Source organism: Tursiops truncatus, chromosome 14 (genome assembly GCF_011762595.2).
Source record: "Tursiops truncatus isolate mTurTru1 chromosome 14, mTurTru1.mat.Y, whole genome shotgun sequence".
Classification (NCBI taxonomy): Eukaryota; Metazoa; Chordata; class Mammalia; order Artiodactyla; family Delphinidae; genus Tursiops; species Tursiops truncatus.
Genome location: NC_047047.1, coordinates 13,784,635 through 13,802,304, shown reverse-complemented (window position 1 = coordinate 13,802,304; position 17,670 = coordinate 13,784,635). Strand labels below are relative to the sequence as shown.

At 47.5% G+C, this 17,670-nt stretch overlaps 1 protein-coding gene across 6 annotated transcripts in view; it reads right to left on the bottom strand.

Annotated features, from left to right (window-relative positions):
* ST3GAL5 (ST3 beta-galactoside alpha-2,3-sialyltransferase 5) overlaps positions 1-15,623 on the bottom strand; it is a 50,114-nt gene extending 34,491 nt beyond the window's left edge. The window contains exons 1-2 of one of the 6 annotated variants that reach the window (XM_073791183.1): positions 15,429-15,562; positions 14,882-14,989 (exon numbers count right to left, since the gene is read on the bottom strand). Coding sequence is in view for 2 of the 6 variants with exons in the window: in XM_073791184.1 (XP_073647285.1) it covers positions 15,429-15,519 (91 nt within the window). In the remaining 4 variants the exon portion in view is untranslated. Of the gene's footprint in view, positions 1-14,881; positions 15,299-15,428 lie in introns of those variants that run through there. The other 5 variants (XM_073791182.1, XM_073791184.1, XM_004324105.4 and 2 more) reach the window with 5 other exon arrangements.
* Between the last annotated feature and the right edge of the window lie 2,047 nt (positions 15,624-17,670).

Genomic DNA, 17,670 nt, shown 5'->3' with positions numbered 1-17,670 from the left:
CACTCCTGGATCCATGCAACTCAAGCAGATCACCTTAACCATCTCAGTCCATGCCCACCGGCAAAGGGTGCAAACCTCTGCCATATGGGACCTTCCTATTTCTGCTGGGTAGGCAGTGTCTCATTTCTATTTTAGGAATGTGAGATTTCACCCATGATGTCAAAACCACAACAAAAGTGCTGGTGAGAGCACTGATGCTGAGATCACGCTCAGACATCTCCCCAAAGCTTCTTTGTTCAATTTAATTGATCAATGCCTCCACCCGTCTCAGCCTGCGGTTCTCCAACCTGACCACGCACAAGAACCACTTGCTGCTGTAACATCCCCAGAATTTCCCACCTGGCAGGACCAGGTGAGGACACCAGATGTGCATTTTAAGCACGTTCCCCCGAGTTCTGTGGGTATGGCCCTTTAGGAACCCTTGCTCTCCAGCAAGCTTCTCACAGCTGCGATTAACAACAGATTTCAGCCTAAAGATTTTCAGATCCTCCTGCAAACTGCACAAAATTATGAGGACCTGTCTTCTGAGAAAGCAAATAAAAGTGTTGCTCTGCGAATATGTAGTCTACACTCTACTAATTTTGACCACCTACCAAGATGCAAGCAACTGCAAGATGATTCTGAGGTATGCTTTTTAATCTACTTCTAATCAACCGGTATAGCTCCAATGCGGAGAATACATGATGACTATCATTCAATCGCCTGCTTTTTATATGTTTAAAATTGTTCAAGGCAATTAACTGAGCCCTCACAGTACGTAAACATTTTCCAAAATGAGAACATGCCCGGCAACTGCAGATGGTATTTCTCCAAGGTTTTACTGAAGTGACAAAAGATATTAACAGGACATCGACTGTTGCAGTGCCAAATCTGGAGCCCTCTCCCCGTCCCCCACTCTCCTCACTCGCCTCTTCTCTCTGCTTCAGCCTAGCAGGCCTCCTGCTCTTCCTCAAGGGGTGGGGAGGCCATCCCCACTTCCACTTCAGGGTCTTCACTGGTGGTTCCCTCTGCCCCTCTTCCAGAAGGCTCCCTCCCGCACCATTTTTATCCTGGTTTTTATTCAAAAGTTGCCTCCTTGGGCTTCCCTGGTGGCGCAGTGGTTGAGAGTCCACCTGCCGATGCAGGGACATGGGTTCGTGTCCCGGTCCGGAGGATCCCTCATGCCGCGGAGCGGCTGGGCCCGTGAGCCATGGCCGCTGAGCCTGTGCGTCCGGAGCCTGTGCTCCGCGACGGGAGAGGCCACAACAGCGAGAGGCCCGCATACCGCAAAATAAATAAATAAAGTCGCCTCCTTGATCACCCTCTGTAGCACTGCATTCTCACCCTAAGCCCTGTGATTCACTTTCCTGCTTTACTTTACCTCATACACTCATTACGACCCGTACGTATTTGCCTACTGTCTGCTCTCCCCCCTAAAACATAAGATTCCTAGACTGTCAGTGTTGTTCACTGCTGTAACCTCAGAACCTAAAACAGTGCCTAGCATGTAAAAGGCACTTAAATACTTGAACGAATGAACCAATGAATAAATGAATGCACTGGTCAGCAGCCTGGACCCAGATCCCCACAGAAAAGCTAACCCAAACTCAGCAAGATCCTAACAGGAGGCAGATGTGAAGACCAGACCCTTCTATGCGTCCAGATATCACAATCATTGGTTATTTGTACAGTCTCCAGGGCACACCTGGCATACAGAGAACAGGGACAGGAATCCTTTTTCAAACAAGAATCACTGCATGTGTATGGTGAGGAAGGGTGAGGAAGGGAGATAAATGATTGTCCCACTCACCACCAAGGAAATAAAAGAGCAACTGGAACAACACTTATATGTGGAATCTAAAAAAGTATAACTCGTAGAAACAGAGAGTAGAGTGGTAGTTAACAGGGGCCGGGGCGGGTGGGTGGGAGAAATGGGGAGGTGTCAGTGCCCAGTTATAAGAATAAGTTCTGGGGATCTAATGCACAGCATGGTGATTATAGTTAGTAATACTGTATTTGCATACTTGAAAGTTGCTAAGAGAATAGATCTTAAATGTTCTCACCACAAAAAAAAAAAAAAAAAAAACTATGTGAAGTAATGGATGTTTTAGCCAAGGCTATGGTGGTCATCATTTGGCAACATACGAGTGTATCAAGTCAACATGTTGTACAACTTAAATTCATACAATGTTATATGTCAATTATATCTCAAAAAAGCTGAGGAAAAATCCAATAGAAATAAAAGAGAGACTGGATCTGTTTTGTTTTTCAAGAAAAGAGGGAGAAAATACTTAACTGTTTGGCTGTTGCCTGTGTCACGGTGGCCAAGTCACCTCTCTGAGGATGTCTGCTAACATGTAAGAAGCAGGTTGGGTGCTAATGAAGTTACACTCTGCCTGGGAAGCCTCTTTCGCAGGACAGCTGGAGGTCTATTCCCAACCAGGCAAATATGTGCATTGGAGTTGGTTGACCAGATACCCGGGGATGCAGCAGGAGCGACGCCTTCTGGGACAACAGTGGTGGCGACATCAACAGGGAGTTGGAGAAAGAACCTTCCTGTCAGGTGAAACCACACTGAGTGGTCTCTATCCTGTATTCTACAAAACCAGTTCTGAAGAGAGCTCAGTGTTGCTGCAAATGATTCAGCAGCAACCCTGGAAAGGCAGCCACTGAGAGCGCTGGCCTCTGATCCTACACTGGCCGCGGCACCATGATCTGGAGGCTTCTGGGTTTTAAAAACTTTATTTTTGGAAATAATCTCAAACTTACAGAGAGACTGCAAGAAAACTACAAAGAATTCCCCTCACCCAGACTACCCACTTGTTACCATTCTACCACATTTGCTTGGTGATTCTATTATATGATGCACACACCACTTTTTTTTTTTCTTGCGGTACACAGGCCTCTCACTGTTGTGGCCTCTCCCGCTGCGGAGCACAGGCTCCGGGCGCGCAGGCTCAGCTGCCATGGCTCACGGGCCCAGCCGCTCCGTGGCATGTGGGATCCTCCCGGACCGGGGCACGAACCCGTGTCCCCTGCATCGGCAGGCGGACTCTCAAGCACTGTGCCACCAGGGAAGCCGATACTACTTTTTTAACCACTTGAAAGTAAGCTGAGGACACAATGACTTTCACCCCTAAATATTTTAGTATTTCCTAAAAACAAGGACATTCCCAGACACAACTGCAGTATTATGATAAAAATCAGGAAATTACTGTTACTTTAATACTGTTCTCTAATTTAAAGACCTCAGACAAATTTCTTTAGCAGTCCCAATAATGGCCTCAGAGCAAAAACAGGATCACATGTGGCATTCAGCTGTCATATCTTTTCAGCCTCCCCTGATCTGAAAGAGTTCCTTTATGTTTCATGACTTTGGCCTTTTTTGAAAAGTACAGGCTAGCCGTTTTGTAGAATGTCCCTCAGTGGAGATTTGTCCGTTTCTTCATGATTCAAGTTACACATTTCCGGCAGGAATATCACAGAAGTGGTGCTCGTCCGTCTTGGTGCATTTTCTCAGGAGGCACCTGATGTTGCTTTGTCCCATTACTGGTGATGTTAAATCAATTGGTCAAAGTTGGGTAAGGCAGCGGGCTTCCCTGGTGGCGCAGCGGTTGAGAGCCCGCCTGCCGATGCAAGGGACATGGGTTTGTGCCCCGGTCCGGGAGGATCCCACATGCCGCGGAGCGGCTGGGCCCGTGAGCCATGGCCGCTGAGCCTGCGCGTCTGGAGCCTGTGCTCTGCAACGGGAGAGGCCACAACAGTGAGAGGCCCGCGTACTGCAAAAAAAAAAACAAAAAACAAAAAAAACGGATTCTGGCTCCACTATTAACGGCAATTTGCTTCATGTTTCTGAGCTTCTGTTTCCTCCTCTATGAAATGGAAATAAAAGTAGCATCTACTTCATAGTGTTGCTATGAACATGAGATGCCTAATACATGAAAGTGCTTAGACGTGTCCCAGGCACGGAAGAGGTACTCAGGCATTGGTGGCTGTCTTCCATCAAGGGCGTGCTTCAAGCCTGCACTACCGTCGGCTGGCAGTGTGACCATGACCTTTCACCTCTCTTGGTCCCAGATGTCTCATCTGCAAAATGTTGGTGGCACCTGTGTAATTGCTTCGCGGTATTGTTGGGATAGTAAACTGGAGAAGTTCTGCACGCAGGTAAGATTTCAATTTGTTCTTAGTGGCCCCTTCTTTTTCCATTACAGTCAACAGCGTGGTAAAGGTCTCTTTTCCTGAGAGAGGATGCTGAGTGCTGGACACAGTGCTCAGGCCCAGCCTAGGCATCCACTGGTCACCATGTTGGACTCAATGCAAGTAACCAAGGCACCCAGGGAGATGCACTTCTTGGATCCTCCCTGGGCTCGTGAATGAGTCCAGAGCCTGGTTTTCTGTCTCTCCTTTTCTCAATTAGGGAAACAGTTGAGCACTGTGTGTTCTTTTTCAGGTCTCCACAAGCCCTGGGGGTGGGGGGAGGAGAAGAGAGGAGACAGGAAGAAACTCTCCCTGTAAAACTTGGCTTTGACAGAATAGCTTCCAGTTGCCTTGAAATCCAATCTTCTTTTGAACTTGAATTTGCCATCAGTCACATTCTTGGAAGGCAATGAGCTCCAGCCCCAGTCCTGACAGTTGGGAGGGATAATACCTTTCCAAGAACCCCACTCCTGGTGTGGTAGAAGCTGACCGCCAGCTAACGCTTCTTCTCACCTGCTCAGGGAGAGTGGAATGTCATGGACTTCAGCTCTGAGAGACCCTACAGACATCCTATGATCTGGTTCAGGAGAGAAAGTGCTCTCTTTCTACCTCCTGTTCTAGAACTGAGGGATAGTTTGATATCTCTTTTATACACTGTTATTGAATTCTCAAATGCTTGGCTTCCCCACTGCAACCAACAAAACTTGACTTCAGGCTGGCATTCACTAACTCATGAATTAATTAATTCAACAAATGTGTATTCAGTACATACCATGGGTTCTAGGCATTTGAAGAACAGTGGACAAAATGAACAAAACACCTGCTCTCCGTGAAGTTCACCCCCAACACTTAGCCAACCAGCAAAAATCACGACTGAAATCTGTCAGAGAGAAAGACTTGGACCACAAGTCAGAAGATCCAGGTCTGAGAGAGAGAGAGAGCTTTACCATGTAAAAGACGTCTGACACCAGACGTCTGACACTTAGGTTCCCCGAGCCTCAATTTCTCATCTATAATGGGCATTGTATGGCCTGCTCATCCCCTGTCCTTGCAATGATAAAATGAAGGGAAATAAGTGAACTCATTTTGTATGCTGCAACATTGCATGCCAACTGGTCCAGTACAGATCTACCATGCCAACGCAAACTTTTTATTTGGTTACGGAAGGAACGTTTCTTGAGCACCTACTACGTACCCTGCATTTGGAATACAAGGATGAAGAAGATACGGCCCCTGCCTTCCAGTAGAGGAGACACACACAAAGCAGTTGGTTATACAGCTGTGTGATGAAAGCAGTGATGAAGCCATCCAAGAGAACCATGGGAGAGTAGAGGAGGGGGTCTAGCCCCATCCTCGGGTGACGAGGATGATGGGACACTTGAGCTGAATCTTAAACGACACATTGGAGGTAGCCAGATGAAGAGAGTGGGAGGGGAGGGGGATATGCTTCGTAAAAAGGTGTTGAGAACAGAAGAATGGAAACCAATGACAGCTCAGTCCTGTGGTTCTCAGGCATTGAGTATTGACAGAAAGTGATGGAAGAACAGCTGGCTACAGGAATGAGCTTCTGGAAGGCCTTGTCTACCATGGTGATGTGTTGGGGTATATTCTCTAAACAGCAGGGAAACATTAAAAGGCTTTGAGCAAGGACGTCAAAGCATCAGCTCTAGGTTTTAGTTACTGGTAGTTGTGTGACAGATTGGCTGAAGGGGCACCTGCAGAGGTTGTGCGACAAGAATATTGCTGTAGGGCTTCCCTGGTGGCGCAGTGGTTGAGAGTCCGCCTGCCGATGCAGGGGACACGGGTTCGTGCCCCGGTCCGGGAAGATCCCACATGCCGCGGAGCGGCTGGGCCCCGTGAGCCATGGCCGCTGAGCCTGCGCGTCCGGAGCCTGTGCTCCGCAACGGGAGAGGCCACAACAGTGAGAGGCCCGCGTACCGCAAAAAAAAAAAAAAAAAAAAAGCTGTGTAAGGCAAGTTTAACTACTGTCAAGTTACTCTTTTCCCTTTGTAATTAATAAGTAACTTGATGGGAGATACTTAGAGACTAAGTAATTACCCTGTTCCTCATCCAATCTACTGGTTTCAGCACCCAGGATAAGGATACAATTCTGTGTGAGGTCAAGCAAGGTCAAAGTTCAGGAAAAAAATCCAGGGCTGGTTGAAGCAGTAGCTGATGAGCAAGAAGTAGCATTGAGACGCCTCTACCAGACTTAATTCAAATAACCACAAGGTGTGTTCACTCTTTGCTATTAAGAAAAAAACACCTCTAGATTTGCTTTGGAGAGTATACCATGAGTGCCTATGACTGTGCTATTTTCTCTTACGTTGAGTCATGCCTGCTGGACACAGCCGTTCATTTACAAGTGTCCAGTGGCAACACCCAGGTTCAGAGGGCTGACAGCTACCCATCCTCCTGTGGAGGCCTGGTTCTCCAGGGGCAATGCTGAGGGGTCAGCTCGGTGATTTCTGGTCCGCTGTGGCATGGCACAGGGAGCTATATTCAAAAACAAAACTCCAACTCTCCCTTGCCTTATATTAAAGCACAATCAGGTTTAGGAACTCCGAGTTGGATTATTCAAGAAACGTTAAAAAAAAACAACAACAACAACTCTGTTATCGCAAAGTTAGAAACTTCAGAGAGAACATTTTGAAATCACACACCGGTCGTTACACTACAGTGCAGTGATATCCACTGCTAACATTCTGGTCTATATTCCATCTGCCTTTCCTCTTGGCGTATGTATATTTTATCAGGTTTGGGATCATATTACCTATACTAGCCCTCTTCAGGCTGGGTCCACTGGAGATTAAGCCCTACAGAAAAGGATTTGAGTGTCTATTTTCTTTCAAGATTTTTTTTTTTTTTGACGTGGACCATTTTTAAAGTCTTCATTGAATTTGTTACAATATTACTTCTGTTTTACGTTTTGGTTTTCCAGCTGCGAGACATGTGGGATCCTAGCTCCCTGACCAGGGATCAAACCCTCACCCACTGCCCTGGAAGGTGTGAAGTCTTAACCACTAGACCGCCAGGGAAGTCCCTGAGTGTCTATTTTCTTAATTCTCCCAAGGATGGTATATAACTAGAATCACTCCAGAAGCACAGGTGAGAAGTTCATTCATAGTATACAATGGTGACCTTAGCGCATTAGGGCTTAATTCTCTTATAGAGCCCCAGCTGGGGAGGGCTGGTCTGTACTGCTGTATAATTTCCTTTGTTCACCTAATAACCCTTTAAACAGACATTTAATAAGCATACACCAAGCACTGGGAATATAAAGAAAACTAAGACACAGCCTTTCTCTTGAAATGAAAAACCCAGCTAGGGAAAGCAAAAAATAGTTAACTACTCAAAATGCCAAATAACAGAGGAACCTGGAGAGCCCCGGGCCAAGGGACCACTAGCTCCATCAGACGAAATCAAGGAGGCCTCCCTGAGGACATGATGTGTAAACGGATCTTTGAGGGATAGGCAAGACCTCAGAGACAGAAAGAAGAGAGAGCAGGCACTCTGGATGGAAGGAAGGACATGTCAAGATGCCCAGAGAGGGCTGCTCAGGCCAGGTCACAGGGGACCTGGGGGAAAGTGGCAGAAGATGTGACAAAGAAGGAACCAGGCCCTCCCAACTGGCCCCAGAGGAGGAAGCGGCCTTAAGTGGTTCTTAAGCAGGGGGGCGGAGAGCTCACACTGGGATGTAGGAGGCGACGGACGGAGCGGTCAAGGGGCTGCTGTGACCACCGCAGCCAGGGGTGATGGGGCAGCTGAGCCAGAGCAGGGACGGCGAGATGGGGGCCGACAAGAGTGGTGGAGGAAGAAGAGGCCACGGAACTTGGTGACTGAGCTGGCAGGGGCTGTTCTTGTCGCACCCAGCCAGCCGAGATCCGGCCTGCATAACAAATTCAGGCCGCTAACGGGAGAAAAAGAAGAAAAAGAATAGCAAAGTATGCAAGAAGGCTCCACCAGCTGCCACCATTCCACCATCCGCTGAGATGATTGCCCGGCGGAGGTGTGGGCACCCATCAAAGAGGAGGAGGCCAGAGGGAATAAGACAGGACACTGGGATAAACTGAGGAAACTGCCCAGAGAACTGTCTGTCCTCCTTGGGCCCCACCAAGCTCTAACAAAACACCTTACGTAACAGCTCTCTGGCGGTGGGCCTCCACGTGACAGAAAATTAGACGAGCAGAATATGCTACAGCAGAGCACGTCTGTGGCAACCTCATGAGTGCCATAGATAAAGCCAAATCTAGAAGCTGCCTTTTTAACGGGAGATTTCCCTCTTAATCTAAAGGAAATACAAGGAGTCAGGCTGAATAAAGAATACTTAACAGGAGAAAGTGAAAGTCAGTAGAATGAACAGTTAACAAAAGCAACTCCGGGACCCAACAGAAACAAGCTCCAAAATGCCGACCTTCCCCCAAACAGGAGCATAAAGGGAAACACCAGGTAGATGATGGAAAAGTGAGTGGGCACATTCTAAAATAACCAAGACCCCACCCCAGAAAGAAAGGGTGAGGATATGGCTTCTTAAGGTTTGGGATTATGAAGAGACATCCCCAAACAGGACCTTAGCAATAGTCCTCAGGGAGCAGCTGGCTGGTCAATGGGGAAGGGAAGGTGGAGGATTCGATAGGCAGTTGATACACTAATCCGGTACAGTGGTCCCTCAGTATCCAGAGGAAATTGGTTCCCGGACCCCCCCTTGGATACCATATCCATGGATGCTCAAGTCCCTTATGTTAAACGGTGCAGTATTTGCATATAACCTATGCACATCCTCCCGTATACTTTATTTATTTTTCTTTTTTTTTTTGCGGTACGCGGGCCTCTCACTGTTGTGGCCTCTCCCGTTGCGGAGCACAGGCTCCGGACGCGCAGGCTCAGCGGCCACAGCTCACGGGCCCAGCCGCTCCGCGGCATGCGGGATCTTCCCGGACCGGGGCACGAACCCGTGTCCCCTGCATCGGCAGGCGGACTCTCAACCACTGCGCCACTGGGGAAGCCCCCCTCCCGTATACTTTAAATCATCTCTAGATTACTTATAATACCTAATACAATGTAAATGCTATGTATGTAGCTGACACTATGCGGCAAACTCAAGCGTTGTTTTTCGGAACTTTCAAGAAAGTTTCCGTTTTGAGTATTTCTGAGCCACGGTTGGTTGATACGGAGGGCTGGCTGTATTCAATAACCCTCTTTGTTCTACTGGAACAGAAGAACCATACTAGTCATGTAAAACCCCAAATCCATTACCAGAAAGTGGTAATGACCCCAGAAAAGGAACTGGAGGGACAGCGACAGGGAACAACCTGGAGGCTGACAGGCCCTGGCAGTTGAGAGACTTGAAAGAGAGGGAGCAAACACAGGAGACAAAGGAAAGTTTTGTTTGGGTCGCTTTAAGCCCAGAATAAGTTAAGCATGTTTGAGTTCCTAAAACTGACAACATGTATTTAGGTCTGTAAGAGGCATGGTTAAAACATACAGTTGCCTTTCACACCCCAATCACATGTCCCTTTTACTCTCTGCTCCAAAAATTTGGGAAACCAGCACTTGGGCAAGCTCCCAAACAGGCATACTGTCATTCACGTAACCCCGTTTTTAAACAGGCAGGGAGTACGTGCCTGGGGGTAGAGCAAGAAGCAACACAGAAACAGCCTCTTCTAAAAGCTCTCATCTCATTTTCAAAATCAGACAAGTAGATCTAACACCAATGTAATTATTTTCCTCATTTTTCTTTTTAACTCACTCTACATTGGACATGAGGGCAGTGTCAGGAGGTATTTTACATTTGGAGGACGTGTGTATGTGTGTGTTTGGGAGGGGCTTAGAAAAGGCTCACCCCCACCCCAGGAAAAGAATGGGTAGGACTTGCTGGGGGTGGGGAGACAGGTGCCGCCTGAGCAGGGACAGTAGGCACTGAGGGGAGTTTCTGAAGGTCTAGCCCCAGAGGGAACAACGTACCCAGAGGCTGGGAAAGGAAGCAGGTCATGCCATGGTGGGTTGGAATTTTATCCTAAGATAAAAGAAGCAACTGGGGGTTGGGGTGTGGATTTGAACTGGAATTGGAGTTTGAGGCAGGACTGGAGATGGGGAAGTCCTTTTGTGAGGCAGGACCAGTGAGGAGGCTGTCGTGGAGACCCAGCAGAGTGACAATGCTGTGCCTGGAAACGCAGGAACCTGGACCAGGGAACAGAGCTGCCTCAGCCACCTCAGATCATCCTCTTAGGAGCCCTTCTGAGGGGTGGGGTAGGAATGTCCTGTACACTGCAAAGACAGGGATGCATTTGCCTCATCTGCGCCCTCCAGGCCAGACTGCCTGAGTCTGGATCCCGGCTCTGTCCCCTCGAGTTTCTTAGTTTCTTAACCTCCCTGAGCCTCAATATCCTCATCTGTAAAATGGGGATAATAATGGTACCAAACTCATATGGCTTTTGTGAAAATTAAAAGAACATATATATATATATATATATATATACACACATATACACATATATATATATATATATACACACACACACACACATATACGTAACATGTCTAAAACAGGTAAGGACAAAGTGAGTCAGTAGAGCATTTATCTTTGTTTCTGTCCTATGTTTTGTAGCATGTGGGTTTGTTGGGGGGGGTGCTTATAAGATTTTCAAAAAGAGCCACCCTCTGCTAACCACAAAACACTCTTAGATTCCCATGACCCTCGATTCACTTGGCAGATAACTGAACCCCACCACTGTTAGCTCTGACTGTCCTGTTTATCACCACAGATCTCCTCAACATTTACAGGAGGCGAAGACACCATAGTCACGTGTGGCTGCTGAGTAATTCAGACATGGCCAGACCACATTGAGATGTGCGCTAATAAAAGTATAAGATACACACAAGGCTTTGAAGACTTAGTTTGACCAGAAGAATGTAAAATAGCTCAATAACAATTTTTATATTGATTTCATAATATATTATACATATTGGGTTAACTAAAATATATTATTAAAATTAAGTCACCTTTTTTTTTAAAATTCCTTCCTTCTAACTCCTTGGATTTATTTTAATTGCTGTGTTCCTAACTTCTTCCTAATTTAGCTGACTAGCTCATTAGTTTTTGACTATTTTCTTGCTAATATGAGTAATTAAGACTGTGTATTTCTCTTTAAATACTGATTTAGTTGCATCCCACAAGCCTTACGTGTACAATTCATTCTACAAGTTTTTTTTTTTTTTGCGGTAAGCGGGCCTCTCACTGTTGTGGCCTCTCTCGCTGCAGAGCACAGGCTCCGGACGCGCAGGCTCAGCGGCCATGGCCCACGGGCCCAGCCGCTCCGCGGCATGTGGGATCCTCCCGGACCAGGGCACGAACCCGTGTCCCCTGCATCGGCAGGCGGACTCTCAACCACTGCGCCACCAGGGAAGCCCCATTCTACAAGTTTTGATTTATATATTTTCATTGTTATTACTTCTTTATCTTTCAAATTCAAAATTTTTAATTTTTAAAATTATATTCTTAAATTGATACATAATTTAGTTTCACTGTGTTCAGAGAACTTGGTCAATACGATACCGATTATTTTAAATGTTAGGACTTACTTTATGACCTGGTATATGTTCGATTTTTGTAAACATATAATCTTCACTTGCTGGAACTATGTTTTCTATTTAATCAGTTTGATCAAGCTTATTAATTGTGTTGCTTGTTGAATCAATCCCTTATTGGAAAAAAAAAATCCCTTACTCGTTTTTAGTAAGCTTGTTCTATCAATTACGGAAAGAGATATGCTAAAATCTCTCACTATTACGGCAGGTTTGTCAACTTTTTCTGTCATTCTGTCACTTTTTACTTTATACAGTTTGAAGCTGTGTCATTAGGTTAGAAGAATAGGCATAAGAGTTAGAAGGTTTTTTTTTATCTTCCTGGGAAACTGAAACTTTGATCCACTGGTTTCCTTTTAATTTTTTAAATGTAGCTACTAGAAAAATTTTAATTATATACATGGCTTGGGTTATATTTCCGTTGGACAGAGCTGGTCTAGAGGAAGAATAAGCAAGGAAACCAGCTACCAAATCCTGGGCGACTAAGGACTTGACTGCAGAAAATGACAAGCAAAGAGAGGAGAGTACTGGCAGCCCTGTAAAAGTACCACAACTCTGTTCTCCTCTCTTGCTGCTGAAGTCTAGATTGGAAATGAGAACAAGACGCTTGTGAAAAGCAGAAAGGAGTTGATGAACTCAATACATATAAGCCTTTAATTATGAAAATGACACCTAGTCTTAAAGGCAGACTTCATGTTCAAAACACAACCTACTATTCCATCAAAACAAATTTGTTATTTGTATCACTTTTTCCCTGTTTAAATTAATCAAATCATACCACCTGATTCTGAACTATTAATTCCAGATATTTAAAACTGGAAAAGGGGAAGAATTCATGGGTATAAGGCGTTGATGAACCATCCAGTAACTTAATCCTGGATGTTCTTCCACACTCTAAAGGGGGAACAAAAATGTCTTGCTGAGTTTGGAAAATCTGTTGAACAGTAGTATACTTATGCCTACTTTCCTAGTATGTATGCTCTACTTAGAAAAACAAAGAAAAAGCTGTCCAGGTAAGGAAAGCCTGGTAGCGTCCTTGTAGCCCTCCAACCTCGTTTTTCTCCCGCTCCCCTATCCCTCTTCCTCACTCCCCCTCTGCACGTGTGCTCAAGCTGGGTCTCTCTCCCCGGACAGCCTGCGTGTCACCAACCACAGTCATGCAGTCATGGCTCCCTCCCACACTAGGCCATTGATTCACCCACTTCTGGATGCCTTTGCTAACTTATACCCCTCATACCCATCCAGCCCTTGCTTCTCCTTCCTCAGCAGTTAGGGAAGTTCGTTCCATCATTAATGTGTGTATACTCCCAGTTGCTTTAATTCTGCCAAGGCTTCCCAGCTAGACCAAAAACATAGAGCATGCTCTCTGGGAGTGTCTCCACAGGCAGTTCAGATTAAATCGCTTCTCAGGAACTAGCAAGGTGTGGAAAGTGAGGTTTGACCCTCTTCCAAGACTAGCCCTTCCGCCCTCAGCACCTGGATGACTCACAGAGAGGACCCAGAACCTTTTTTACTGTCCCATTCACCTCCCAAGAGCCAACCTGCTAGATAAACTCCTGCCAAACAGACCGGCAGGGAAAGCAGGGAAGGACTGAAGGAGACACATCAAAGAACAAAGGGTTTGTTCTTATCCTGTCTTGAATATAGTCTTAAAATTCAATACTACTACTCAGCCATAAAAAAGAACGAAATAATGCCATTTGCAGCAACATGGATAGACCTAGAGATTGTCATACTAAGTGAAGTCAGACAAATATCATATAATATCACTTATATGTGGAATCTAAAAAAATGGTACAAATGAACTTATTTACAAAACAGAAATAGAGTCACAGATGTAGAAAAGAAACTTATGGTTACTAAAGGGGGTGGGGGGAGGGATAAACTGGGAGATTGGGATTGACATATACACGCTACCGTATATACACCAGATAACTAATAGGGACCTACTGTATAGCACAGTGAACTCTACTCAGTACTCTGTAATAACCTATATGGGAAAAGAATCTAAAAAAGTGTGGATATATGTACATGTATAACTGATACACTTTGCTGTACAGCAGAAATTAACACAACATTGTACATCAACTATACTCCAATAAAAATTAAATTACAAAAATTCAATACTAATCTATTGTGGTAATATGAAACAATTTGGCAGTCTGTGCCAAAATTATAAGTATTTTCAAAATAGGTAGGTCATAAATGTGCATTTTTAGAATTTCTGCCTGTTGGCCCTCTCCGTCTTCTACAAACACCTTCGTGCCTTCCCACCTCACCCATTTCTTTTCTCGCCTAGAGGAAGACACAGCTACTAATCGTAACCAAGGTTCATTTTATCTTACAGAAACAGCGGCACTCAGACAACGGACAGACACATGAAAAGGCTAACGACATTCCAGTCACAGGGCTCTGCCAGTTCACATCAGTCTCTCCTTGTCCCAGCACTGACTGGAATTTAGGTGATCCCCTGCTCTACGACTAGAAATTTAAGACATTCTTCTAAACCATCAAGCTTTCAGGATTATGTGAGTGAAACCACAACCCATCCTGACAGTTTTGAGTTTGTGCCCCTTCACTCAACAGACAGGATTCCTCTTCCAGGTTCAGGATAGCGCAACTCTTCTGTGGAAGAGGATTACCAAGAGAAGGGCTCCGCTTAACACCAGAGGGCAGGAGATGCGTCTCCTTTCTCTTTGTAATCCCAACACCCAGCATGGTGCGTGGCCTAATGAGCAGGCAACCCGAGGGTGCCAGATGAAGGGTAGCAGGTAAATGAACAATACCTAATGAAGCAACGTCGTAAACATGAATTAAGACATGAGGACATAAATTTGTCTTTCAAGTCAGCTAATGATTCTGCAGGACCCTCTTCATTGGTCAACACATTTTGCAGTCAGAACCACAGAACCAGGGGCCTGAAAGGGGCCTTGGCCATCAGCAGGTCAAACCTCCCAGTACAGATCAGGAGATGGAGTCCTACAGGGGGATCAGTGTCCGCCAAGGTCACCCACCTGATGTGGGGTTGGGCAGGACCCCTCGCCTCTTCCTATTCGAAGATGCTCCCCGAAAATCTTGCATTACTTACACACTAAAGGCTCATATGAATGCCATTGCTTACAATTCAGGAGAAACCAAAGGTCACCAAAACGTGTCTCTTCCGCAGGGCTGGCCGCATTGAGGAAGCAGGGAAGATCACTGGCGAATTTCTACCTGCAGACACCGCACGCTTTCCCGATGGATGCAAAGGTCAGTTTCCAGAGCTGCTAGTCATAGGGTCCCCCAATTCTGTCCCGGGGAAATGAGTCAACTCTGCTCTCCTGGGCTCGGAAGCTTCCAGCAATGAATTAAACCCCAAGTCGATGTGAAAGACTGAGGGGAAAGGGACACCGCGCCTGGACCCCACGTCCCGGTCGTTCACCCCTCCGCCTCCACCGCGTCCACACTTGCGCGGGCCGCGGCGCCTCCCGCCGGTCCACTCCGCGCGAGGCCACGACTCCCAGCCTGCGCCCCCGCCAGGCGCGTTTTGGGGAACCGTGCCCTGGGCGCTGCCCGCGGGGGTTTGGGCGGAGTCTCCGGGCCCAGCCACGCGGGGGCAGGGACGGATCTGAGCCGCCGCCCCCTGCCCGCGGGCCCCGCTACGCAGAGGAGGGGGCTGCGCCACGTACCTCGACCGGCAGGTGCCGCCGCCGCCACCGCCGCCTTGGTCCGCGGCTGTAGGGGACGCCGCTCCGCGCCGCCCTCCGCCTTCGTCCGCATATTAGGGAGCGGGCGCCAGCCTGCTACCAGTCCTGGGCCCGGCGCCCCGGCCCGCCCCCTGCGCCGCGCTAGCGCCCATTCAGTCCCGGACCGTCCGCTCCCCAGCTCAGATGCGGAGGAGGGGCGTGGGGCGGGGCCTGGAGTCACGAGGACACGAGAACCAATCGGAGCGCGCGAGGGCCCCAGAGGCTGCCCTGCTCCACCGATGCTCAATCCTCCACCCTGCGGGTTTAGGGGAACTGGCCACCCCCAGCCAGACGCCCGTAGCTGGAAACGCGCTTGGCTGTGTGCTGGACCGGGTGAGGGTCCCGGGCACCCACCGCCCTCTGGATCTCTGCGTGCGGTTAGATGGCGAAGGAACAAAAGGTGTTTATAGGCTGGTTATAGGCTTTTACTGCACAGAGGACTCGTAGATGCGGAGCCGCTGAATGAAGGGGCTTTATGTAGTCACGTGCTTTATTCTCTAGGACGGACCCGCAGGCAATACTGGTTTGGAGTTCCTGGAGCCCTTGACACAATGAGAGCAGCCTGAGTGTGTCTGGGCATTTGCCGAACAGCTTTCTGTTGTTCCACGTATCAGAAAAAATCGAGGGAGCACTAGTTTCACAGATGGGTAATTAAGACCCAGAGAGCAGAAGTGAGTCACCCTAAATCATTAGGGCATTTAGTGGCAGAGCCAGGATCAGAACCTGTGCTTGGAGCTCCCATTTCCATAACTCCGGAGTCCCCCTCGATTCTGGAGCGGAAATGTCATACAAATTTAAAAGTGTGAATATTAGTGAATCCCCAAATTCAGGAATTAAGAGGACTTGAAAGCACGGATATGTTATTTCTTTAACACAGGCAGGTGTGTATAATGCGCCTGGTACATTGCTGTGCCGTAGGACTTGTTGACTCTTCAGTAAAGTCAGTGAAGCTGATCTGCTCTCATAATTTCCTTTCGGGTTGGTGAGCACAGAGCATCGCAGTCGTGTGCCTGTGATACCGGTTCCAGTTCCCGTTTGAAAAAGAAGATCCTAGACAAGGAGCAAAATATATTTGCGTGCACCGAGAGTCCTGTCACTCTTTTTGTTCAACAGCTTGCACACGGTTTGTGTAGCTCCAGACTCTCTTTGGAGCTGTCTGTGTTCTTCCCTGGGTGGGGGCAGGGGTGCTGGGGGGAAAAAAAAATTGTGGTATCTGGGTAACAAGATCAGAAGGGAAATCTCGGAGATGAAGGGTTGGAAGGACTCTGCCTTCACACCTTTCAGAGGGATTTTGTAGTAAAAATGTTTCTGGATTATTTTAATTTGAAGACACATGAGCATTTTGAAAATGTTGGAGGAAAAGCTGTCACTAGGAGATCTGAATCCAGTGTATTGGCCAAGGCTGGCCAACAGAGCAGCAGCCTAGCTCCCTGTTGTCTCCGGGGTCAGTGACAGCTGCAAGGAAAATGCTGAGCACCTCCCCCTCCTCTCTTGGAGACCAGCAGAGGCCTGCCTGATTATCAGATACTCTTTACCTCTACTTGCCTCAGGGGCTGCCTGCCTGATTATCAGATACTCTTTACCTCTACTTGCCTCAGCGGCTTTTCCCCTTTTCTCCCAGATACTGCTTGTCCATAAAGCCAGGCCTTGTTTGGAAGTATTTATTTAGAGCAGGAACAGTTGACCTTCCAGTCAATCCACCACTAGCAGAACCATGATGAGGCCTTATCACCACCACTGTCCTCTCCTGGGCAGGACCCTCATCCATCCACCTCTGCATTTCAGCCAGCCCTGAGGCAGGCATGGCCCAGACACCCTTTATGGCTGGCACGGGGGTCAGCAGTACTCTGGCTTGGAGGGTAGTGAGAGAAGCTGACCCACTTGTGCAGCAAGACAAGCTGTGCCCTAAACATCCTTTCCACTGCCCGCAGGGTCACCCTTAGTTACTTTTGGCCACACCACAGGGCATGCAGGATCTTAGTTCCCCGGCCAGGCATCTAACCTGCACCCCATGCAGTGGAAGCACAGAGTCTTAACCACGGGACCGCCAGGGGAGTCCCTGCCACGCTTAGTTACTGTTCAGGGTTAAGACAGAGATCCCCAAACGGTAGATGAGAATCAGCCACTGGATCTCAAAGCCTCAACTAGAATCTCTTCAAGTCAGTGACTGGTCTTGATGGAGCAG